This window comes from Lygodium microphyllum, chromosome 3 (assembly GCF_053477565.2).
Source record: "Lygodium microphyllum isolate KBCC chromosome 3, Lygodium_microphyllum_v1.1.10, whole genome shotgun sequence".
Lineage (NCBI taxonomy): Eukaryota > Viridiplantae > Streptophyta > Polypodiopsida > Schizaeales > Lygodiaceae > Lygodium > Lygodium microphyllum.
This window is the reverse complement of record NC_141137.1, coordinates 77,979,373-78,004,612: the sequence shown is the minus strand read 5'-3', so window position 1 is coordinate 78,004,612 and position 25,240 is coordinate 77,979,373. Positions and strand designations below refer to the sequence as shown.

The 25,240-nt window shown below is 45.3% G+C and overlaps 1 protein-coding gene across 1 annotated transcript in view; it reads right to left on the bottom strand.

The window, feature by feature from the left end:
* The window catches only part of 5-FCL (5-formyltetrahydrofolate cycloligase), a 40,513-nt gene extending 27,047 nt beyond the window's left edge, over positions 1-13,466 (bottom strand). Inside the window, exon 1 of the mRNA XM_087673190.1 lies at positions 13,172-13,466. Coding sequence (XP_087529316.1) covers positions 13,172-13,409 — 238 coding nt within the window. The 5' untranslated portion in view covers positions 13,410-13,466. The remainder of the gene's footprint in view (positions 1-13,171) is intronic.
* Between the last annotated feature and the right edge of the window lie 11,774 nt (positions 13,467-25,240).

The following is a 25,240-nucleotide window of genomic DNA, read 5'->3' as shown; positions in this document are numbered from 1 at the left end:
TGTACAATGCCTTTCACTGATGGCACGGGTTTTGAGGTAGCTGCTAAACCCTAATTTCTACATGAATTTAGGGTTTACAGCAGAATTCCCTCTGCTGTCCACCAAATCTAGCTGTGATCTTCTCCAAACGGCTGAGATTTGCCGAGATAACCTGAGAATAGACTGGAAAAGGTGAAAGAGTGCCAGAGAGAGAAGATATCCTTGAATTTCCATGCAGGAAATGGTTAAAATCTGATTGCTGCCTGTACCAAACTGTATTGAATGCAGTCGCCCAATACCAAGCGGCTCATTTACGCTATCGCTAGTCTGCACTTGCTATCGCAAGCCCAAAATTGTGGTCTTGCTACTATCGCTTGCCTCCAAAAGCCCCTTAATGGCTATAACCTATAGCAATTTGTTGTTCTTTGCTCAGAAAATGGACCAACAGCTCCTCTCTCTCTCACGGGCTGAAAATTCACTGAATGGCTCAAATCAAGCCCAAAAACGTTTTTTCTTAGCTGCATGGGTAATTGTGCCAAGTGGCAGCCTTCTAACACCAAACCCATTTTTCAACATTATCCATCCATTAAATTAATTTTTCAAATTATTAATTCTCAATTAATTTCACGCCTTTTGACCCTACCCAAAATCAGATGTGCCTATCCATTATTAAATTGGCTAGGCATTTGCAACCACGTGTGGTCCCCAACCTCTATTGATCCTTAAACTGGCATTGATTAATTAATTAATGCTAGTCCCTAGTGTGACCACTAACACTTATTGACCAAACAATTGTCCTAAGGTCAAAACTAACACCAACTGACCACCAAAACCCAATTGACATAACTTATCACAACTTTTGCGAGCTCCCAAAGATGGAAGGTGTCAAGTATGCATTCCACCTTACAAGACCAAAGCAAATAGTTGGAACTATCAAGCCAGTCCTCTTTCTCTAGCAAATTCTCACAAAGCTCACAACCAAGAGATGACAAACTAACATACATAAAATAGGAGGCTAACAGGAGCATCGGCAAACACCTTAGCGTCCATGGGCCAAAGTAGTGGCCACTGCAATTCATACACCCACCTCAATTGTCACCACTAGGATTCCATCTAAGACTTATTTTGGACTAAAGCCGGATGTTTCTTATTTCAGGATGTCTGAATGTGATACATATGTTCACATCCCAAAGAAGACACGTGACAAGTTCAAGCCCACACCCAAGAAACAAGTGTTTACTAGTTACAGTTTCCAATTATATGGCTACAAAATTTATGATCTTGTCTCCCGAGATGTCTATATGAACCGAGATGTTTAGTTTGTCAAGTTTCAAGCTGCAGAGGGAAGTAAGGGTACCCATTCTTGAAGATCGTAGTGACAGTTGGGCACTTGAGCCAATGCCTTCAAAGCCTATGCCTAGAGAGGCTCCTTTTACTAATGAGAAGATTGCTTCCCCATTGGCTGCCCCATCAATCGATGTGCCAAAGGCTTTTGCAGAGGCAAAAGAGATGAGCCATTGGGCGTGTCGTACACTCCATGATGGAGGGATTGATGGACTCCTTGAGGAGAGGCAACTACACGATGGCCTGCGGCAATCTTGGAGAAACCAAGCACACTCTGGAGAGCTTGTGTATGCTAACTACAGGTTGATGACCTGCGCCATGCAAGATTGAGAGGTGACATCCGTAAAAGAAGCATTACAGTCTACCCATTGGTGGAAGGCCATGGAGCAAGGGTTGGAGGCTATTGAACAGAATGGCACTTGATATCTTGTGCCACGTCCCATTCACAAGAAAGTTATTGGAGTGAAATGAGTCTTTAAAACCAAGTATCTCAAGCTTTAGCAGCACACTAGATAAACACAAGGCAAGATTGGTTACCAAAGGTTTTGCACAACAGCCCAATGTGGACTTCAACAACACTTTTACCCCCACAACTCACATGGCTACCATCAAGACAACGACTTTTCTTTTATTTGCCTTTCATTTACATTTATTGTTTTCTTCTAGACAGCTATATCATCATATATATGATTGTAGCTCTTAATCTACCATAATACTAAACCACGAACATGGGCCACATGACCATGGATACCCGATACTGAATCAAAAATGAAGGCATTCCGAGTACGCCAAATATGCCATAGGGCTGTCCATCTAAGGAAATGGAACAAGCAGGAATAATCCGAATGCAAAGAAGACGAGGAAATCGTCTTTCCCATAATCCACAAACGAACTGATATCTGTTGTTGAGTTGCCGCGGACCACACATGAGAAACAAAACTCCAAATTTGTCTAGCAACAGGGAAAGAGAAAAAAATGAAGCACTGTTTCACCGCATGTAGTATAGAACACACAACGACCGACAGAGATCTTGCGGGCTTGCAGCACATCGCCAGTTGGAAGACCCCCAATTAGTAGCCTCCACATGAACACTTTACCCTAATACGGAAGCTTAGACTTCCAAAGCTGGATGAATCTTTCTTGCCACTTCTTTTTGCTATCTTGAATATGCCATACTTTATTAGACTTTTCCGTGACCCATCTCTTGGCCTCCACCATTTGATGATAAATCTGGTTAGTTGACCTTTTCTCAAAATCATCAGGAATCACAAACTTCCAATCATGCCATGGAGAGGACAGCTATAATACTGGCAAAGTGGAGAACCTCAAAAGCCTGTCCTGTATAGACGACCAAATGTCATGATAACCGCGAGGTACCCGAAAGTGCTGACGGATACGCCGAAAAGAATAAAGACGAGCGTGTCCAAGAATGACACCATCAAGGACTGTCTACAACCCCAAACGAGCCATCTAATTAAACTTATCTCTGTGCTCTCTCTCTCTCTCTCTCTCTCTCTCTCTCTCTCTCTCTCACACATAAGGCTATGAAAACACCATTCTAGAGAAACAAAAGAATCATGAAGTGGGTACAACTGGGGTGGAGCGAACAATATGCATGCATGGGGCAACCACCTCTCCAAGCATGAAGCCAACTAAAATCATGGAAGAAATCTGCCATAATAACAAGCATCACATTGGAAATGAAGTCCGAAACCTATCTAGCAACCGGACAAAAAATGAAAGATGAGCAGGGGTCTCATCACAAGTAGTACAAAAAAATTAAAAATACATTTGCCACAGGATATCTTGCAAGCCCGCAGACATTACCAATGGGTAGACCCCCAACAAGGAAGTCTCCATATAAAAACTTTTCCTTCATAGGGAAGCTTAGACTTCCATAGATGAAGCCGGTGATTGCGCCACTTAGCTATACTTTCACAAACAAACCAAACTTTATAAGCTTTCTCAATTATCCATCTCTTATCCTCAATCATTTTGTGGGAAATCTAATTAGCTGACCGTTTCAAAAAATCCTCCGATTTCAAAAAGGCCCAATCCAACCACGGCAATAAGGGTTGAGAAACAAGCAAGGGAAAGTGCCTCTGAAGCTAGTCCTCCAAGGTCAACCATATCAACCTGTAACCTTGAGGTACTCAGAAGTACTGGCAAATACAACTGAAAGAATAAACCCTCACCTAACATGGATAACAGCATCCTGGATAGTCTTCAAGCCCAATCTCACCATTATCCCTTTGCACGTGCTTGTCAAGCCAAGCAAGCAACCTGAATGTAGCCAAAACCTCTACTTGTAAGGATTTCGGTTCCTTTCTAAAATCAAGAGAGCATCAAACATAGTTGTCAAATACGAAAGGTATGGTAGGATGTAGTATAATAAAATATGGTACTAAATGCTACCTTAAGATTCTACAAGGTACCATATGATATTAATACGAAAAAAAAAATTAACTTAACTCGTTTAAAACTATAAATAATAATACACATGTTTAAAGTGAAAATAGCAATGCCATTACAAATCAAGATAAACACTTGAGGTTAAAAGCCAAATTTGACATATGCTAGGCCCTCGCAATTACATGCGCAACATGCGGTACGACATACATCATACATGCATGATAGATCATAGGTAGGACTCACAAGTGGATACAATGATACAAAAAAGAGTGAGGGGATGAGGCATCGCTATCATCATGATTATCATCATCAAAACCATCTCAATGCTCATCAAGAGAGTCTAAAGATAACTCCTACTCTCATACTCTTAACCGATGAGGTTACCATCATCAAATGATAGTTCCCTAGCCACTAACTATGTGGGCAAAGGAGAGATGTCATCAAGAGGCACGAGATGAAAACTACTAGAGCCCCGCCTCACATATGTCTACAAATCACTCAAACACCCTTCATCGATGTCACAGGGCACTAAATGACCATACCCCTACTACCACCTACTCGAACTCCTCGCCCACAAGCATATTGATTGTGAGCATCACAAGTGTCTGTTGCTGCTATAAGCTTTGATAGAGCTCCACAAAGATCATCTCCTCCTCCTCATCAACCTCTTGATGTACACTCGAAAGAGTACCACCCCTCAACTTGAATGTATCAACATTCCCCTACACAATGCACATAAGATTATAAATACTAAACTGAAAAGTATAAAGTTCAAAACAACAAAATTAAAACTTAACTTATCATTTTAAATCTATGAATCATGATTTACGATTAAGTGTTTACCTACTTTTGACTACCCATGCTCATCATGGCCCTCATCGTGCTTAAGTTAGAGTAGCAATAGGCTAGCTGCTCAAAATTGTCGTGTGCTAAGACGATTGCAAATCTTCATGTGAATGAGAGAATAAGCACTCCAATTTCTCTCACATGCACCCAAAGAGCAATCCTGAGTAAGAACTCTCACGGCCAAGGGCTAAAGCATCTCCAACATGTATCCAAAATTCTACCACCAAAAGAGAGGCTTCACAAGTAACTCTCTCGTCCAACAAGTGAAGGAAGCAAATGCCACATGCCCTCTCCGATCTACGTAGCATCCTAGCTCCTCTAACACTTCATTGTGGTCAAGAACCACACAAGTTATATATGCAAGCTAGTCCAAATAGAGCTCTCTATCATCCATGATAGCTGGCAACTTGTAGGCCAAATGTACCAATGTTACAAAACCATGGATATACTTATGCATCCATACCCATCTCCTCTCAATTATCACTAGAACATGTGCACACTATGTCTCTATGATCACCATGCAAGCCCGCACCTCCACCAATGTCACTCTAAACAAGTGAATGAGAAGGCCCATGGTAGTCCATCACAATCACTCATACACAACACCCTCTAAAATGGAGTCGCGGCAATCACAATGACATGGACTTTCTACCAAACTTACTCATTAAGACACAAGTGCTACATAGCTTTAGCCTCCTTTATTTCATGTTCATCCCACTCATTCCATAGGGTGGACACCACTATCCCCCAGCAAGGGCACATCGCACCTCATAAAGGTGGTCCAACAATAACCACATGTAAGTAAATTGAGTTGTAGAAGGCTTCTTCAACTCAACCATGCTATGCTCACTATACATCGCAGGTACCTTTACCTTTACCATGGAGAAGGTAACAATTGATGTAGCTTTACGCACCAACCTCTTTCATCCACTTGAGCTTCCCAATGTCCTCCATGCATAAGTCCAAACAATGACTTGCACATGGAGTCCACATGATCATAGGAAACTCACCCTCAAGCAAACGGCCCATGCACCAACAATCGAATGCATTGTCAATAACAACTTGCACCACATTTAAGAAACCCACCTACAACTACAAATTACAATGCTTAGAAAGAAAGAAAGAAAGATATATTAACATCTGCAAAAGGCCAATGTGGCCTATGAGACAAAAATCAATACATCTATGTTCAATGTCATCTCGTCACAATAAAGCTAAAGTGAAGTAACATGAAATAAATAAATGTATCCTTATATGAGGCTGAGATCTACTAAAATCAAAATGAATCTAAAAACTAAAGATTATATATACATACATACATACATACATACATACATACATACATATATATATATATATATATGTATATATATATATATATATATATATATATATATATATATATATATATATATCTAGCTAGAGTGGTCCATCTCTTAGAATCGCCATCCTAAAATGGTCCAGGGCCGCTCTACTAATGTGTCAAGGGGCGAGTCTCCTGTGTCGCAATAATGGCTCTGATCTCATTATGATATGGGCTTCTTAGACATTGGCCAGGTGATCGAGGTCATCGTGCTCTACAAAGTGCAATGGCCTGGTCTAATCTGACTCCATGGCATGATGTAGATATGGTCTGAATAGATGGGTTGGATCTACTAAGCTAGTGGTACGTGTGGAATCTAATCTGTGAAAGAAGTCTGTCACTAGCCTCTACCTGGGTAACTGGAGTCCCATAAATGACAATAGACTCTAGGAACACAAAAGTAGAGTCCAACTGATCTAAAAGACATGATAGTTGCACCTGTAGGTAGAAGAGTATCAACAATAGTGACCAGCCCCAAGTGCAACATTTTATTCAACATTGGCTTCTATTCCTCTTTGCCTTGCATCTAATAAAATTCGAGACAACCAACATGTCAACTCTCAAGGAGTTTACTAGCTCTCAATCCAAAGCCAAGTGCCAAGAAGATTTCGGAAGGACCGATTTCCAAGAATGGATCGAATGATTCAAAAGCATGGAAGATTTACGATAAAGAGGCTATTCCACATTAACCACATGCCACCATGAAGTAGAAATATTGGTGTTTCCATGCTTAAAACCCTGAGTCTCAAGGAAAAACCTAACAACCAAAGACCAAGACTGCCAACCTTTACATAAAGCCTCAAGAGACCAATGGAGAGCAATCATACGTGTCTCCAAATCGAGAACATGCCCATCTCCCATTCTTTTGGGAGTGCAAGCATGGTGCAAGGAGGTCCAAGGTATGCCTATCCGTATAGAATCCTTCTTCCAAATCAAGAATTGGATGGGTTGAGTAATTCCCCGTAAATAAGACTTCGACTATCATGAGGACATGTGTTTTTGAAACCTCACTTAACATGTGGATTAATTTTTAATCACATGATTAAGTAAATAATGCACATGTGAGGTACAACTGGGGTTAAAGTAAATTTACAAGCCCGAGACCCGAAGAAATTACGAGATGTCAGAGACAAAAGTTGCTATAAGTTATGCCGCATAGGTACTTGGTGGTATCTGGTGCCAGTTGTTGGCCTAGGTCATCCATTTGGCCATAAGTGTCAGTTGGTGACAGTAGAGAAGTAGCGTTTAATGGTACCTAACGCCAATCTGATGGTTAAAGATGGCGCATAAACACTCGAGGATGGAAGTTGCCTAGCCAAGTCAGATTAATTTTCAGGGCACCGAAATAATTATTAGATTAATTTTCAGTATTTTGAGGCTGAAAATTAATATTTAATTATGAAAAATGCTGAAAAAACCATTTGAAAAGGCTGCCACTTGTGAAAAATGCCCATGCAAGACTGAAAAACGTCTTTAGAGGCTGGAGAGAGGCATTTCGATAAATTCAGCCTGCAAGAGAGAGAGAGGGGAGCCTGCTAGTCTGATTTGCAGCCATTGGAGGACCTTTTGAGGCAGCCAGGGGCAAAAGAAGACCAATCAACTACAGGAGACACCATCTACAGACTGTTGAGGCAGGGCAACAGTAGTAAATGATTGATTTTCTTCAGTTCTTTGCATCTACATGTTATTGTGGCAAGGCAACAGCTGCACTTGACTGATTTTCAATCATTCTCTGCGACAAAACTTTGAATTTTCTCGTTCTACAGCTTTCTGTCTCATCTCCCAGCCATTTCACAGCCTTGCTTCAAAGATCTCAGCATTTGGACCCTTGGAAGCTGAGAAATTGCAAATTTCTCTGCTATGAACCCTAATTCACAGCAAAAATTAGGATTTAGCAACAACCTTGGGAAGTGTGCCAGAAATCGGAAGCTCCAAGACTTGGATTCAACAAGGCTAAAGGTGAATTTCAGCTGAATTCAGGTGGAGTAGCCAGCCATTGAATTTGGGGCATTTCCATCGTCTGTAAAGTGGGTGAAGACCAATTGAGTGCCCGAATCAAAGGGCAAAATAGATTGAAGACTTGCTGGTCACTTTGAACAGCAAGGGGAGTTGAAATACTGAAAGGGATTGGGAGAATCCCATTGTAAGTCAACTTTTTCTTCAATAAAGCTAAAGAAATACTGAAAGGGACGCCAATCTTGGGGCCAATCGGGTGTACGTTGTCCGCGATCAGTAGGTAAATTTGTATTTTCAGATTTGCATTTATTGTTTGCTGCTCTAATTAAGTTGTAATCAGGGATTTACTATCCTATCCGAGGAGAAAGGCTGGTTTCATCGACCAAGGGCACAAGGGTAGGTAATATGAAACCATCCGTAACATAATTGTTTGAGCTATTTTCAATTTACATGGAAAGGCCAAGCTTGTGATTTCCAATATACAAACTTATCCATAATACATAAGGATATTAGTCCATTAGCACTTTAGGCAAGACATACATCCCCAAAGGATAGCCCAAATGCTTGAAAATAGTGCCTTTAAGGACAGCCTCACCTCACCAGCCCAAGGCCCAGAGATTAATTTTAGTGCAACTGATAAGGGCTGATTTAGAGGCATTAATGCAAAGCCCCAAACTAAGGGAAAACAAGTCCTATGTATCCATTTCTTTTTGTATATTATCATGGTCAGCTTTGAGAAATAGTCATCGGCCAAAGCTTGGCCAACTAATTGCTCCCGTGAAGGGAGAGAGGGTCTAACCACCTCACCATTAGCTGCAAAGCTAGATAACATCGTCAAAATGTAATGAGTGGCCAAAGCAAAGAACAAAGGACTCAACGGACAACCTTGCCTAACAGATCTCAGCAAAGAGGAAAGGGTTTTGTGACACCACCGTTGAGCAAAACTCTCCACAAGAAATCCATACAAATGGTGTTACTAAGTCCACACGTTCTAGGACCATATTCCATGCACTACATTAGTTGGCCAAAGAAAGACCTATCCAAGTGCTCAAAGGCTTTTTCCAGATCCAATTGAGCCATCACCATTTCCTACTTTGTGTAGTGAGTATAGTCTATCCCCATTTGAACGTTCAAGATGTTGTGTAGAATATTCCTGCCTTTGATGAATTCATACTGCGTAGGTGAATAAGATCGTAAAGGTATTCATGCAATCTACTAGCCAAGACTTTGGTAAAAAGCTTGCCCACAAAACCCATCAAGGACATCAGTCATCGCCAATGCTTCAAAGCTGAAGGTGATAGCAATTTGGGAATCGGTTTAATGAGACCCTCCTTCCAAGAGAGTGGCATATTCCCTGTCATCAAAACCTAAAGCGGTCAAAGGTGCAACCAATTGAGTTACATATGTCTCAAAGAATTCATTACTGATACCAGCCCACCAAGGGCTCTTATCTTTAGACAAATGCAACAGAACTTCCATCACTTCATCGTGTTATGTCCACATCCAACATGTCAGCAACATCCCGCAAGACTAACTAGGTCACAAAACAATGAGAAGACCACCACAACTGTATAAGTAACAAAGGATTGCAATCCAAGCAAGTCCATTAAATAGATCATCCACATATGTACAATTGCTTGAGGATTATGACCATTTCACCTACGGAGTTGCTTAGGTGGACCACATTTTTCATGGCAAAGAAAGCATAGAAACCCCGATAGAATTTATGTGATTAACAATTATTATCTTACAATCCCTTACATGACGTAGCAAGTTTAGCTTGCTAATAGAATCTCTTTTGGAAAGTATCAACAAGTTGCATCAATCCCACAAAGATAGAAGGCAAAAGGGAATCTTGCAACGGTGGCTTGCAATCTTTGCTTGAGAAGGATAGCATGATATATTCCATATTGACTAGCAACCATTTGCACATTGCATATCAACAAATCAAGAGAGGTTATCCCTTGAGACAGAAGATGCAATGAAACTCATGTCGTAGCTATTGCACATAGCCTTCAAATATAAAAAATTGGCACATAAGGAAAGGAAGGTTAAAGGTAAAGTTACGCGTCGTTGTTTGGTAAAGTTTAAAAACTATGCGCCATTGGATGCAAAGTGGCTAAAAGAGGGCAGCTTAGCAAATTCACCTCAGTTGTTGCAGCTTTACCTTGAGGCGTTTCAGTCAGGGCCAGCCTTGGATGTAGCTCCATCAAGTTCAAAGTGTAGATCCTGAGCATTGCCTAATGCTCAAAAGGGGGTTAGCACTTTCACTCTCAAATATCTAATGGTTGCTTTGTGCATTTTACAATTATCCCAAATATAGTATGCTAATAGATATCTGCTTTAGGACCTGCTATGATTAGTATCTAGAACACTATGTATGTTGTCATGTAGTTGTGTATGGATGCTTACCATGGCACTGAGTATCATACTTTTTGGGCAACAATGATTTGGATTACATCTATTATACATGGCAACAACAAGTGCACATATTACTTCGGTCATTTTTTATGTTGCATGTCAATGTACTTGTTTCGATATACCTTTGGTTTATACACACATGCAATTAGGGCCAATTGGTAGGTTTTAAGAGGGAGGTATATCACCAAAATAACAACTGGGCTGAATGAATTTTAACGAATATAAGCTCTATTTATTGAAATAAAAGTTTGTACCTTAGAAATGAGTAACATTGAAAGTTTTTCCCAATAAGTGGCTCATGTAGGGCACTTAAGCTATAAAGTGAGCCCTAAAGTTAACTTTGGTCCAATGAGCAACTCACTTATGATTAATGATTAGGTCATTAATTAACCCTTCGTCAAAAACAAAATTTAATTAAGGAGCAACCGGTTACTCATTTAGAAACTTGATCTTGGTTATTTGAGAGCACTTTCCCTCTCATTTTTTAAGCAGCCCAAGTTTGGAGAGTTAAAGCAACAAGAGAAAATGCAAACTTGCTATTTTTCATGATGAACAACAAGAGAAGAGTGTTTTGTAGCCATCACGAGGTATTGGACGATTGGGAAGCAATCTATCTTATCCTTTCTCCCTCTCAAGTTGTGCAAGCTATCTTACAACAAATTAAAAATTAGAATTTGTTATGTAAGCTCCTTTACAGCAGATCAAAATTAGAGTTTATTGTTTACAATAGATTAGTGCCTAGGGTTTGCATAAATCGGCCATTTTGGGTTTGGGATTGCTTGCTAAAGACATTCTGACCAAAACCCCCACTTCACCCCTTATTTTGGGTCACCAAGTCATTGAAGATTTAGGGCAGACATTAGGGCAAAAGTTTACAAACATGAATGTCTTTTTATCAGCCATTGAAAGCCTTAAATTCAGCATCCCATCTCAAGTAAAATGCATGTCAAAGAATAGGGTTTCTGGATAGCAAGTTTATATATCTGAATAACTTCAATTTGATGGTGAATTGAAGGTGCATTGGTTTGGGCAAAGCTCTAAGGGTGTTGGATAATCAAGGTTGGGGCCTCATTTGACAAATTAAATTGGTGTAGAACTAAGCTTTGTGCAATTTCCTCATTGATTGCAATGTGGCAATAATGAGAGACTATGGATGCATTTTTTAATGTCACATTGGTCAACCTTGGAGTAACTGCAACTCTGTATACTTAAAGACATGTTGGATTGAGTGTGTAATCCAAACAAATTCAAAGCTCATTGGTCAAGGTTGGTAAGAGCATCTAAGGATATAGTAATTAAAGCAAATTTGGTATTTTGAAAAGCCATGTACATGAGAAATCATTAGTGATGAGATTGTTGGTGTGACAACTGAGTTGATCACATGAGCAAGCACAAGAGGTCCATGTAAAGGCTCATCTCCAATATTGAAGAGATACCATAAGGAGTGCTTCACATCATCTACCATGCAAGAGCACTCTAGCTCTCAAGTTCTTTGTGTCATTTGTCTCCTTTGCTGAATTGAATAGTGTGTGTGATGTAAGTTTATATTCATTGTACTATAAATCAGATCTACAAGCCAAATTCATGGTTCTGTGGCCACATCGAGCATATTTCAGGCTGCAGCAAGTCGGCCAAATTTCACAGCAGCAGGGACACATGCTTCTCACATTCTTGCCTATAAAGGCAGCCATATTCAGTACTCTCTTTACTGCAGTACACTATTGCCTCAGCTGTCACATCATTGCTTGCATCATCCTCATCATATGCGATCAGCCAATGCCCTCACTAATATGGCTCTCACACATGCAGGGGCTGACTGTCCACAGCCTTACATTGTGTTCAAACCAGGGTGTTTTCCTTCAAATTTCTTTTGTGTTTCATCTTTCATCTCTCTGTGTTGTTTTGCTTTAATTGCACACTCCCTCACCCATTCACTACTTTGTGCACATTAACATCCATGTCCCCTTCTAATATGAGGAGTTGTGTGGAGTGTAGAGCCAACTAGGGGTACCTATTCAGAGCCTGAAGTGTAATCTCAAGATGTAGGGGACCACACGAACAAAAGATACAACCACCAAAGAACAGCAACTAGCTTTGCATGCAATTTCTCGTCCAAGTCTATTCGTTCTTGTGTATCATCTCGGCAATCATCATAACCAATTATAGTCCCTCTATCCTATGTCATACTATGTCCCCAAAGAGAAGCTCCATGATTAGGGTGTGGGTGAATAGAGTACCAAGGAGCCACAACTTTGTCTTCAACTCCTAGACTAGATCTTTGTAAACTTAGAGTCCAAAAAAGGCATGCTCATGGTAAACACAAGAGAATACTTACTCCACTTTATTACCCTAGGAGGTGAGCCACGATGCTGGAGTGGCAATCCAACTAACAAACATCATGACCTTCATCTCCCCTAAGTTGAGCAAAAAGCATCTAAGGAATCAGAAATCAGCGTGCAGTCAATCCAGCACGCCTGGCATCAAGAATCCAGCCTGCAATGTTGAGAATTTAAAAAGCGTTGATTCTATCCGCTGCTACACTTCGTATTGAAAACGGTTACCATGCGGGATACCTGCTGGTTCTATAATCGCTATTAGGCAAAGTTTATCGGCATCGTAGAGAAAATACAATTAGGACGCCCAAACGGTTAGTTATGCTCATTAGACGAGCGTTGGCAGGCCAGGGGGCAAAAGCTTTAAGCATTATGGACCGCAGTAAATTCGTACAACTTAGTCGCCCTACGACAGTTTAACATTGAGAGGAAGCGTTGACGAAGATCCAAACCAAGACTAGCCAAAGATCGACGACCCTGTGTGATTATGAGGTAACGAAATGGATTCTCTTCCAACCTTCTGTTCTGAGGGACGGATGGTGAAGGCGGAGCTCTTTTCTGATGCGTGTGCGGAGGACCTTCTTTTGCTCCACGATGGATGATGCCATGGATGACAACGTAGAGCAGGGTCGTTCGCTGGTGGTGCGAGTGGACCTGAGCTGCTGGTGCGACAGCCGGCGAAGCAGAAACACGGACAGGGGTGGCGGGTGTAGAAGCAGCATGTGTATGTGTAATGCTGCTCTCTGCAAGCACATGACGCTTCCTTCGCTATTCGGCCGCTTCACACCAATGCCATGAGCCTGCCACAAGTTCGCTAAGAATGGGGACACGCGTTTATTGTTAACTTGCACTACCTAGCATGCATGTACTAGCTAGCCTGGTACTTGTTGTGCTTTCGTAACATGGTAGAGCTCGCAATGTTGCGCCTTACTCATTTGGCATTTTCTATGAGCAATAGGACATAACCATGCTATCTTACAAATATAAAAAGGACCACACATGAAGTGTACAACTAACAAAGTGCTTCCTTAGTGATGAGATACAACACCAATTGATTTTAACGAAAATTCATATCTAAAATTGAAAAACCACAAAAATTAGATGTCACAACAATACATGAAGTGTAATTATGCATACTATGATTGTGAAAAGGCTTGAGTGGTGCATGAGTATGACTTACTAAGTTGATCTTGAAGGTATCTCTTCTTTACTGTTTGTGCATGCATGCGTGCACACTTGCACGTGCGCATGCACACTTGCACGTGCGCGTGCACACACACACACACACACACACTCTCTCTCTCTCTCTCTCTCTCTCTCTCTCTCTCTCTCTCTCATATCTTGATGCAAGCAAGACTAATGTAAGTTTTAAGATCAAGATGGTAACCCAATGGATGAGAGAACCAAATATGCCAAAACAACAAAAGTAGTGTCCTTGTCATTGTTTGATGTATGATGTATGATAGTCTTTGTTTGTCAATTATATGCAGGATATAAGGTCACTCACCTATGTAAGATGGACATTGGTATTCTATAAATTTTATTATATATGAATATTGTCTACATGTGCACACACACCTACATAAATAGGACTCAATGAGACCAAGAAAGAAATTTATGTGTATGCAATTGCATGTATGCATAGAGCATACATATTGGGAGTTACATTATCCATCAAGATGCCATGATGAAAGTATTAATCAACATGGATTGAGAACTAAGGGTGAATTGTAAGGGTCAACTCAACTCAACACCATTTGCAATGCCAAAACTTGACTTCTTCAACATTATCATGTCATATGCTTTGTCATTGATGATAATTATATGGATCTTGGAAAGAAATAATACATGACCTACAAGGATTAGCTAAAAGGGTCAAACATCAAAATTATTGTGTCATGTGTTTTTAGAATCTATATTGACAATTACAAAAATCATTCTCTTTCTAGCCAGTTCTTAATCTATAAATGGCACTATGTTTTAAGACTCAAACTTTATCATCAACCTAATAGAAGAAGCATTTCATAATTGACTAAAGAGAAGACGGCTCGAGGGTTTAGTGGATATACAATTTGCAAAGACTTAAGAACCAAGGGTGGGTTTTGGGGGGGGAGGGGGATTTTGTTGGTGCATATGCACATGTGCATTGGAAGGTGGGGGGAGGATTGAGGAAGCCCATTTGGGGGAGGGCGGTTTGTGCAAACTCACCTAGGTGGGGGGAGAATCGAAGAAGCCCATTTCCTTTGTCATTGACCAAATTTGCTTATACAATGTAAATATAATTGAAAATGCCCTATTCCACATCTCTAAGACAAAAAAAAAACTTAGAATCTAAATTTTTAAGTAATTCCCTTTGAAATACTTAATTCTTGCTATGAAATAATTCTAAATATTAAATTGTTAACCCCAACACGACGAGAGCGAAAGAAGGCAGAGAAGATGCAGGGCAAAGGTGAAAAGAAGGTAGCCCGACGGAAGGAAAAGAAGGAGAAAAGCCCAAAAGCGCAAGGACAACCGTTAAAGACCAAGGCAACCATAAAAAGGGAAAGGCGCATAAAAAGCGCACTCTAAAATCTTGTAAAAGAGTGTCGGGCTCTCACCCGTGCTATTTGTAAAGATAGAAAGGTAGTGAAAAGAAAGCAAGGAAGAGAAAAGAACAATGGAAAACAGGGCCTGGGCTATGACCGGCCATGTAAAAAAGGGAAAAAGGGAATGACCGCCCAAAAGGGAAGTAGGGTTTTATATATAAAGTTGAAAAGTGAATGAAGAGCTCATTCTTGTGTGTGGCCAAAAGTAGCTCTCCTCTTCTTCTTCTTCTTCTCGTTCTTGCTTGCTTGAGCTTGTGCTTGAGAGAGGGAGTGTGAGAGTGTGAGGGTGAGGGACCGAGGAGGAGAAGCTCTCCATCTTCTCCTCTCTTCTTCTCTTCTCTTCTCTTCTCTTGTCTTGCTCGCGGCAATGGAGCTTGGAGCGTGGAGCTTGAGGATGGAGCTTGCTTGAAGCTTGCACTTGGATCGTGAAGCTACCAGAGTGTGCGGGAGAGGAGGTAACTCGAACAGCATCAATGTAAGCTCACTACACCCGTAGATATGGATGGCGCGTCGGCTATGTGAGAGGTAGCCATTAGTGCTCGACTTGGAACGCTTGGAACAATAAGCGGTCCGTGGGTCTTGGCGGTTGAGTGGAAGCTCCCACATTTTGGTTCCGTTGCCGGGACCAACGGATTCAAGCTCGAGCACTCGCGCGCCCCATATCGAGCATCGAAGTAGGGCATTCACCCTGAAACGGAGTTTGAGATAGGTAGGAAGTTTGGTGTTTTTGATCTTCAGAACAGGTAAGTGTTTTGGAACAATCTGGTTATTAATGACTAGAAAACATGGAGAAATTGGTTCAGTGTTTTGTTTTCGATTCAGGATGTGTTTAGGATAGATTAGCAGTAGGAAATCACACACGAAAAGGCAGAGGGCTGCTGCTGTGAAACAAGGGAGAAATCACAGGAACAAAGGGAAAAAATGGAGTAGATGCAAGGTAACGGCATAAGAAACACCAGGGAAGGAACCTGGAGGGTGTAGGGCAGAACTAGCAGAGTATAAAACTCTAGGGGGGGGGGGGGGGGGGGGGGGTAGGAGGACCCCATTTCCAACCAACTGAGAGCGAAAGAGACAGAGAGTGAGAGAGTGAGCGAGCTGGGCAGCTATCCGATCGACTGGAGCTAGGAGGACATTGCATTCGGCGACTTCAGGTAATCGATCTCGTCCACCCCACTCCAACTCTGTCGCGGGGTAATCGCCCGACCAATAGGATAATACACCTAGTGAAAATCGAGCAAATCGCTGTGCGCGACCCATCGGACCGGCGGAATCGGACGGCCGGCCCAGTGTCCGATTCCCAGAATCGGACACTCGGACAATCGTTCGATCGGACCTCCCGTTCAATCACTAACTCGGACTAACTGGTCTGATCGGACGTGCCACGTGGCACTCGGACTGACCAGTCCCTTTTGTTAAAATCGGACGCTCGGACCAACTCGTCTGACTCAACCACTCGGACGCCCTGACTCGGACCCACCCGGTCCGATCAGACGGAGTAATACACGTCACCAGTCGGACCATGTCCGATCGGACCTCCTAGAATCGGACCGATTCCTCGCACACTCGCCCGTCCGATTCTTGAGAATCGGACACACGGGCCCTAAGACCCCCACTTCGCCCTGACATACCTGGTCCGATCCCCACAATCGGACCACTGGTAAATCGGATGTCCGATTCCCAGAGTCAAACCAGAACAAAACCTGACCCATCTAGAAGCACACTGGGGCACTCCCCTAGTGGCCCACCCCCCACGTGCGCAACAGGAAGCAGCATAGGGCCCTGTGACCCATAAGGCGGCCAGGAATGGAGTAGCAAAGCCTGTTAGGCCCAACACGAACAAGAGTGAGCGAGACACAGGGAAAGCACTCACAGCACTTTGATTGAATTTCCGCACTTGAAGAACACTTAGGAAAGTCAAAAGCATGTTTGAGCATGAGTGCACGAGGATAACACAATTACGAGTGGCCCTAAGTTGAGCACTGCATTCAAAAATTAAAAAGAACTCACTCAGATAAATTGCCAAAAAAACCCACCACTAGGAGAAAACCCAAGCGTGACAGACACACAGAGCGCAGGGCAGGATCAAGCAAGGAGCAACAACGACAAGGATTTGACTGACAACCAGGCTTGAGGATTTCACCATGAGAGAGGGAGTTCCAGATCATCGGTTTGCGGGGGAGCTAGATGTTAGCACGTTTTCGGAAGCCATACAGCAAATGGTGAGCAGTTACGATGCGCACGCCCGGTACGAACACCATGGCAGGACAGCGGAGGCAATTATTGCAGACCTAGAGGAGGAGAGGAGGCTAGCCCGCAAGGCGTTGCAGGGCATAGTAGACTATAATAGGGACCAACAAGCCAAGAGCCTAAGGCAAAGCATGGAGCTGCATGAGGTGCAGCGAGTGCTGAACTTGGATGGCCGAAACCGAACAAACTAGGAAAGAGCACTCGAGGGAGACCTGACGCTGGGCGAGCTCCTCATGAAACGGCTGCTCGATAACACCGCGGCGGAACAAAATGCCGCTGCACTAGCAACCTTGCTACTTGCAGGCCTAGGGGCAACCCATGGCTCAAAGAGCCAAGCCAAAATACCTATTGTCACTAAGCAACTCGACAAGTACCAACCACCGGATGACCCGTACAGCTTTGTCGAGCAGGTCTGGGAAGCCAATGGCCTCAATGACCAGACCTAGCGTTAGCAAGCATTCGGACTTTGCTTAAGCGATAAGGGTAGGACGTGGTATACAAGTCTAGATAATGTAGAACGAGCCAACTTCAATAACCTCAAGGATCTCTTCGTCAAGAGATTTACCGAACCCGGATACTCTGACAACCTGCTAGTGCGTTTGATGAACGTCAAGCAGAAGGAGAAGGAGGGCATCCGCGACTACGTCACCCACGTTAGAAGTCTCCTTAAGAGAATCCCCTTGGGCGAAAGACCGACCGACAGGGCAGTGTCAACCGTGTTCATCAGCAGGATTCGGGATGAAGAATTGTACAAAGCACTAGCGGGCAACTCGAGCTTGCAAAGGGATGTGGTGGCTAGAGTTTTTGAGGAGGCCATTAGGGTCGATGACCAGCTGAGGGAGCGGAGCTCCAGGAGCTCGAACCCGGAAGAAGTCAACCCACGGAGTTTAGAACGAACGCCAACCTCTAGCGAGCGATCCAACACGTCATCCCACGATAAGGGGAAGTCTGCCGAGGCAGACCATGGCTTGGCCGAGGTCAAGACAGAACTGGCCAAAATACAGGACATGTTAAGGCGGCCTACGCGTCAGCACACCCAGTGCGTGTACTGCGGAGGAAACCACCTGCCAGCAGAATGTCAGGACCCTAGGTCGAGACCCTGCACCAACTGCGGAAGGTTCAACCATGATGCCGCACACTGCAGACTACCACGAAGACTGCCATACACGCAGCCCTACGGCCAGCTCTATCCGGCTAACAGGCCACAGCCATTCTACGGAAGGGGAGCTCCTCTTGCCCTACCAACACCTACCGATATGAAGCCAGCGGTCCCTAGGCTGGACATAAACCCTACCGGTATCCCTAGGCCTAGTCCCTATGTGACCCACCCACCGAGCGATGCTCCTGTGCATTACGTAGAGGAGCCCGGTGACGAAGAAACCTACATATACCCGTACGTCTCACATGATGACGAGGGCAACGCAATCCTCATGGATTATCGACCAGTACCGGTGATGGCACTAGGACGAGGACGGGGTAGAGGCCTGGGAGGGCAGCCACCGGATCCAGTCACTTGTTGGACATGTGGACATCCCGGTCACGTCTCATCACGGTGCCTAGAAAGAGAGCAGCAAAATAGGGACAAAGCCGACCAAAGGTGTGCAGAGTGCGGAATCACTCATCTTTTCATAGATTGCCCAAAGCGGAAGCTGCCTTCTGGGATGGCTAATTTGCCGTCCGTCCCGCTGGGACTGTTTGGAGTTGAAAACCCCGATGGGGAGGCCACACCTATCCCCCTACGAGTGATGACCCGAGCACAAACAAAGCAGGCCGGCGTCTCTCTGCCAGGACCTAGCAACCTCGACGCTGCCTCTGTAGGAAAGAAAAGCCGTAGGCGGAAAAAGAAGAGGTCAGAGGCTAGGGTCGCACTAAAAACCAACAGCATCACGACCTTGCCCCACGGCAAGAAAGTCTCAGACTCAAAGGCAGAAACATCAGCCCCTAGAACTGCGCAACCGGAGAGCGCTAAGGTGGGGGAATACCCACACCCCAAGCGGTAATTGGAAGCCATAGAAAAGGTAAAGGAATGGGTGAGGGAGGCTCAACAGCACCTCAAGGACGTCGAGCCCATCACGGAGGATGAGATTGAGGACCTCTCCAGCATGAGTGCGCCGTCATCGCTACCCCACCCTAAGCCTGCCGAGGCGGCTACGCCATAAGCAGTACCGACAAGGACAAGGCCAGGCCTAGACGTAATAGAACCACAGGACAGCCCTGGCGATTGGCCCGGACAGTCTGAACATAGAGCAGGACAGGGGTTTAGCAATCTCCTAACCACACTAGTGACCACCCCTGTAACGGTTGCGCTAGGAGAGCTGCTCAGGCAGCACTCTGCCCTGTGGCAGGATCTCAAACGGTGGATCGACAGACCACACGAGCAAGCCCCAGGAAATGCTCAAGACCAGGATGCGAAAACGCACTTGCCAAGTTTGACGCTACACTCGAGCCCTAAGTCCTTGCACATCAACGCCTTCTGGGAGGGCTCAGAAATGCACGCAGTCCTGCCAGTCCTAGCCCTAGGGGACACAACGAGAAGGGGGATCGTGGACACAGGCGCAGGGGTCAATGTGCTCAACTATGCAGTGCTACAGAAGTGGGAAAACCCGCCCATCGAAACTGCCCGGTTTAACGTCACACTAGCAAATGGCATGCGAGTAAGACCATTCGGGGTCTTGAAGAATTGGCTAGTGAAGATTGCAGGAATCTAGTTCTCTGTCGACTTCATCGTCATGAAGGGAGTAGACTATGACATCTTATTGGGTCGACCCTGGATGCGCAATGCCAGAGTTATCGAAGACTGGGGTAACAACCTGATCTTCTTGGGCAACCGAGCTGACGCTGTGAGAATAGAGATGGACACTTGGAAGGCCTCACCAGTTGACCTAGATACCATCTCCACTCTACTCAAAGGAACCGACTAGAATAGGGAACCTCGCGGGTCCTTGACGAAGTATATCCCTTGCCCGGAGGACGAGCGGGATTGGATGCACGTTCTCGCTACGCTTGATTTGCCATTCTCAGATCATGAAGCGTACGAGCAGGCTGTCAAAACAGTTGGCAAGCCAAGAGAAACACAGCCCACACCTGTCTACATGATGGCAGCAAGCCTCCATGACGGACCTAAACCTGTCGCTTTCCAAGTACCAACCAATAGGAGAGAACTTCAGGAAATACTGGGACACCTAACGGACCGACTGGAGTGCAACGCAGCCGCCAATCTCAAGCCGCTCCAAGACCTCTTGGAACAACCCGAATGGAAGTGGACCAAAGTGCACGAACTAAATCTCAGATACAACTGGGCATTGGTCCCCGACCAACAAAATGAGGCAGAACATGCCTTGGAGAATGATGAGCAGTCCAGCGAGGCGGATTTCGGCGACGAATACGAAGATTGCCAACCCTTCGATGAAGAAAGTGAGGGTGAGATGGACACGGTAGAATATGATACCGAAGGGTGAGAGATTGAGCAAATCCGAGCGGATGCAAAACCACAGCCGAGGCCGACCCCTTGGTCCATCCAAGGGGTCATGTGTGCGAAATGCGATCGTGCATGGTTGGAACAAATGGGGGCTGTGGATTTTAAGTAGGCCGGCCTGACCCAACCAAAAGCGGCAGCCCTGCTTAGAACCGGGTCGCCCTCCAAACTGCGGCCGCCAGGAGAGACCACCTCCCCTAGTGAAAATGAGGAATTCGACTCTGAATCTGAAGTTACTTCGGAGGATGACCCAGAAATCCCTAGGCCACCCACGGTCAGACGCACCAGGGGAGATCTGCCCATCCACTTGAGGCGCCGACGACTACGACATAATAAAACAGAGCGCCCCAACGACGTGCAATCGGAACAACAACGAAAGCCGCAAGACCTCCCTAAGTGCTTTTCAAAATTCAAAAAAGGGGATAGGGTGGTGGTTCTGCTAAGTGCCAAACGCCAAGGGCAAATCCGCGAACCCATCGAAGGGCCAGCCAAGGTCAAGGAGATAAACCTAGCCCTGGAATGGGAAACACCCCGACCGGTGTTCATTGCCGAGAACGTGACCACGGAGGAAGAATCCAACCTCATCAGTCTTTTGTGGGAGTACCGGGATGTCTTTGCGTGGTCCCTAGACAAGCTACGAGGGATGGACCCGAGTGTTGTGACTCACAACATACCCATGACGACGGATGCAATGCCGGTCAAGCAACGACCATACCCCATGAATCCCAAGCACGCCCATGCTGTCAAGGAGGAAATTGACAAGTTAATGCGAGCCGGGTTCATTTACGAAATTGAGCACACGGACTGGGTATCACCCATAGTCATTGTGATGAAGAAAAACGGCAAGATTCGAGTTTGCGTCAATTACAAGAAAGTAAACGCAGCGACAAAGAGAGACCACTACCCCTTACCGTACACCGAGCACATGCTTGAGAGGGTGGCAGGTGAGGAAGCCTACAGTTTCCTGCATGGCTTCTCGGGATACAATCAGGTGCAAGTGCACCCTGCAGATAGGCACAAGACCGCCTTCGCCACTGAGTGGGGCGTCTTTGCCTATGTAGTCATGCCATTCGGGCTAACCAATGCCCCCGCCACCTTTCAACGCCTCATGTGCACCATATTCAAGGATATGCTTCGCAAGGAGTTGGAGGTCTTCGTCGATGACCTGTGTGTCCATTCGGCTTGGAACCAGCATCTCGAAAAACTCCGCGCGGTCTTTGAACGGTACCGTTTATATCGTCTCTCTCTCAACCCCTTGAAATGTCAGTTTTGGGTAAAGCACGGCTGCATCCTGGGACACGTGGTGTCCAAGAATGGCATTGCCACGGACTTCTCAAAGGTCAAGGTTATCGTGGACCTCCCACCCCCAAGTAATTATAGGGGGGTTCAATGCTTCTTAGGTCACACAGGATACTATCGGCGGTTTGTACTAAACTATGCGCTGATCGCTAGCCCATTGTACAAGCTGCTAATTGCCTTCGAGTGGACCAAAGCCTGCCAGCGAGCCTACGAGGAACTGAAAAAATCCCTAACAACAGCACCTATCCTACGACCCCCAGATTGGACCATGTCATTCCACGTACACATTGACACTTCTAAGTTCACCGTGGGGGCGGTGCTGTGCCAACCTGGTGAGCATAACTTAGATTACCCAGTGAGTTTTGCAAGTAGGCAGCTCACTGAAACAGAGATGAACTATTCAACAATAGAAAGGGAGGGATTAGCTATGGTGTTCGCCGTGAAGAAGTTCCGGCATTACCTGCTTGCCACCCCCTTCACCTTCTTTGTCGACCATCAAGCTCTGCTCTGCCTAGTCAACAAACCTTGCACTACAGGACGTATAGCACGATGGCTTCTCCTGCTCCTAGAGTTCGACTTCTCAGTGGTAGTACGGAAGGGAAAACAACATTACATGGCTGACCATCTGTCCCGAATACCCACAGGAGAAGCTGTTGGACAAGGCATAGTGGACGAATTACCAGACAGCCACTTATTCCGCATATCCGGCAAAAAAGACCTATTCAGGGCCGACCTGACACCATATTGGGCAGACGACATAGTCCAAGTACTCGAGCATGGGCTGCCCGAATGACCAATGGAACGGGCACGACTTAGGCGATTAATCCTGAAAATCCAGCCTTATCAGTTGATTGCAGGCCAGCTCTATAGGCTGGGGCAAGACGGTCTGCTACGTAGATGCGTATGTGAGCATGAGATGCACGATGTGCTCTCAGAGGCGCACAGTGGCATTGCAGGAGGACACTTTAGCGGGGATACGACAGCATGGAAGGTGTTGCAATCCCAGCTATGGTGGCCCACGCTCTTCCGGGATGCCTCACAATTTGTCAAACACTGCGATGCGTGCCAACGGACGAGAGTCCCGGTCCGTAAAGACCAGATGGAGTTAACCCCGGTCATCGCTCGCCAACCTTTCGAAAAGTGGGGTATTGACTTCATAGGACCCATCAGCCCTGCGGCACAATATTCACAGGCTAGATATATAGTGGTAGCCACGGACTACCTCACCAAATGGGCGGAGGCGAGGGCCACACGGAAAAACGACGCCAAGACAACGGCCAAGTTTTTATGGGAACAAGTGATCTCGCGTTTTGGGTGCCCCATCGAATTGGTCAGCGACCAGGGAACGCATTTCATCAACGAAGTGATAGCCCATCTCCTATCCACATTCCTCATCATCCATCGCAAATCCTCACCATACTACTCTCAGGCTAACGGCCAGGCTGAGTCAACCAACAAAATTCTCATCACTGTCCTGACCAAAGTTGTCTCAACCTCACGAAGTGACTGGGATAACAAGTTGATGGCGGCCTTGTGGGCCTACCGAACAGCTTATAAGACGGCCATCGGACAAATGCCTTTCAGGCTAACCTATGGGACCGACGCTATTCTCCCCCTAGAATTCTTTGTCCCTAGCCTGCGGATAGCACTACAAGAACGATGGGAGGGGAGGGAGGCATGGACGCAACGCTTAGTCGAGCTAGAACGCCTATCAGAGGTACGTCTGCTAGCCACCCACGCGCTTATTTGTGAGAAAGCTAGACGCAAAACCTGGTTTGACAAGCACGTCAAGCAACGAGAGTTTGAGCCGGGCGACCAAGTGCTCCTCTATTCAGTTAAAGGACACAAACAGAAGATGAAATTAAGAGGTCTCGGGTCCTTTAAGGTCCGCGCAATCAGCCATACTGGTAATGTCGAGCTGGAAACACTGGATGGAGAGGGAATCGGCTTCTTTAACGGCAGTCGAAACAAAAAGTATTATCCGCCCACGCACCCACTGCATGAACAACCAATGGTGGAAACGCACGTTAAAATACGAGTAGCTACACTTACGGAAATCGGAGAAAATGAGGATGAGCTTGTAGAACCCGCCTACCTCCGCATCACGGTCACGGCCAAGCAAACATGCTCCTTCAACGCCCTGATCGACGAGGGGGTGGATTTTAACATCTTGACGCATGAGCATTGGACCCAACTTGGCGCACCAACACTTCATCCCACAACAGCCAGACTGAACCCATATGGGGCCAAGTCCTACCCGCTCCTCGGCACATGCAGGGTTGCAGTTTCTATCGAGACTGAAACTATTCCCATGCTGTTCTATGTCCTACCTGATGCCAGGGAGGCAGGCGCAGAGTCACTACTCGGGTGAACTTTTAAAAAGCAGACCCGCTGCAATGTTGATTATGAGTTACAACGCATCCACCTAACAATCGAAAATGTGGCGATTGTCATGACTTTCAACCAGCGCCTCGTAACCCCAGCATTGCTCAACGGACCACCATTAGAAATAGTTGCACACAGGACTAAGAAAGAGGGCTGTGCATATCTACTACACCCAAAACCCCATGCACCGCAACCCGCCAAACCTAAGGCAAAACCCCAACAGACTCGCTTGCACTGGGTGCCGAAGAAGCCTCGGGATCAGTCTAGAACTAGATGTGCGGATCCGCAAAACACATACACCCCTAAACCTAGAAGACCAAAACGCCATCATCACAAGCACCGCGTGGTTAAGAAAATATGGGTCCCCAAAACCCTGCTACGTGCACAAGGCTACTATGAAGGGAATGCCTTGTTGTGGATCCCAAAGGTCCCAACTGAAACGGGCCCCGCTCCTACGTCAATCGCAAAGTCCGGTCCTCTGACACTTCAAGACCACGAACCGCACAATCCACCCCAGTCATCCAACTCCTTTGAGAGTCATCCCACAGGCGTCATACACGCCCAACGGCCCAAGCACCGGCCACTACTCCCG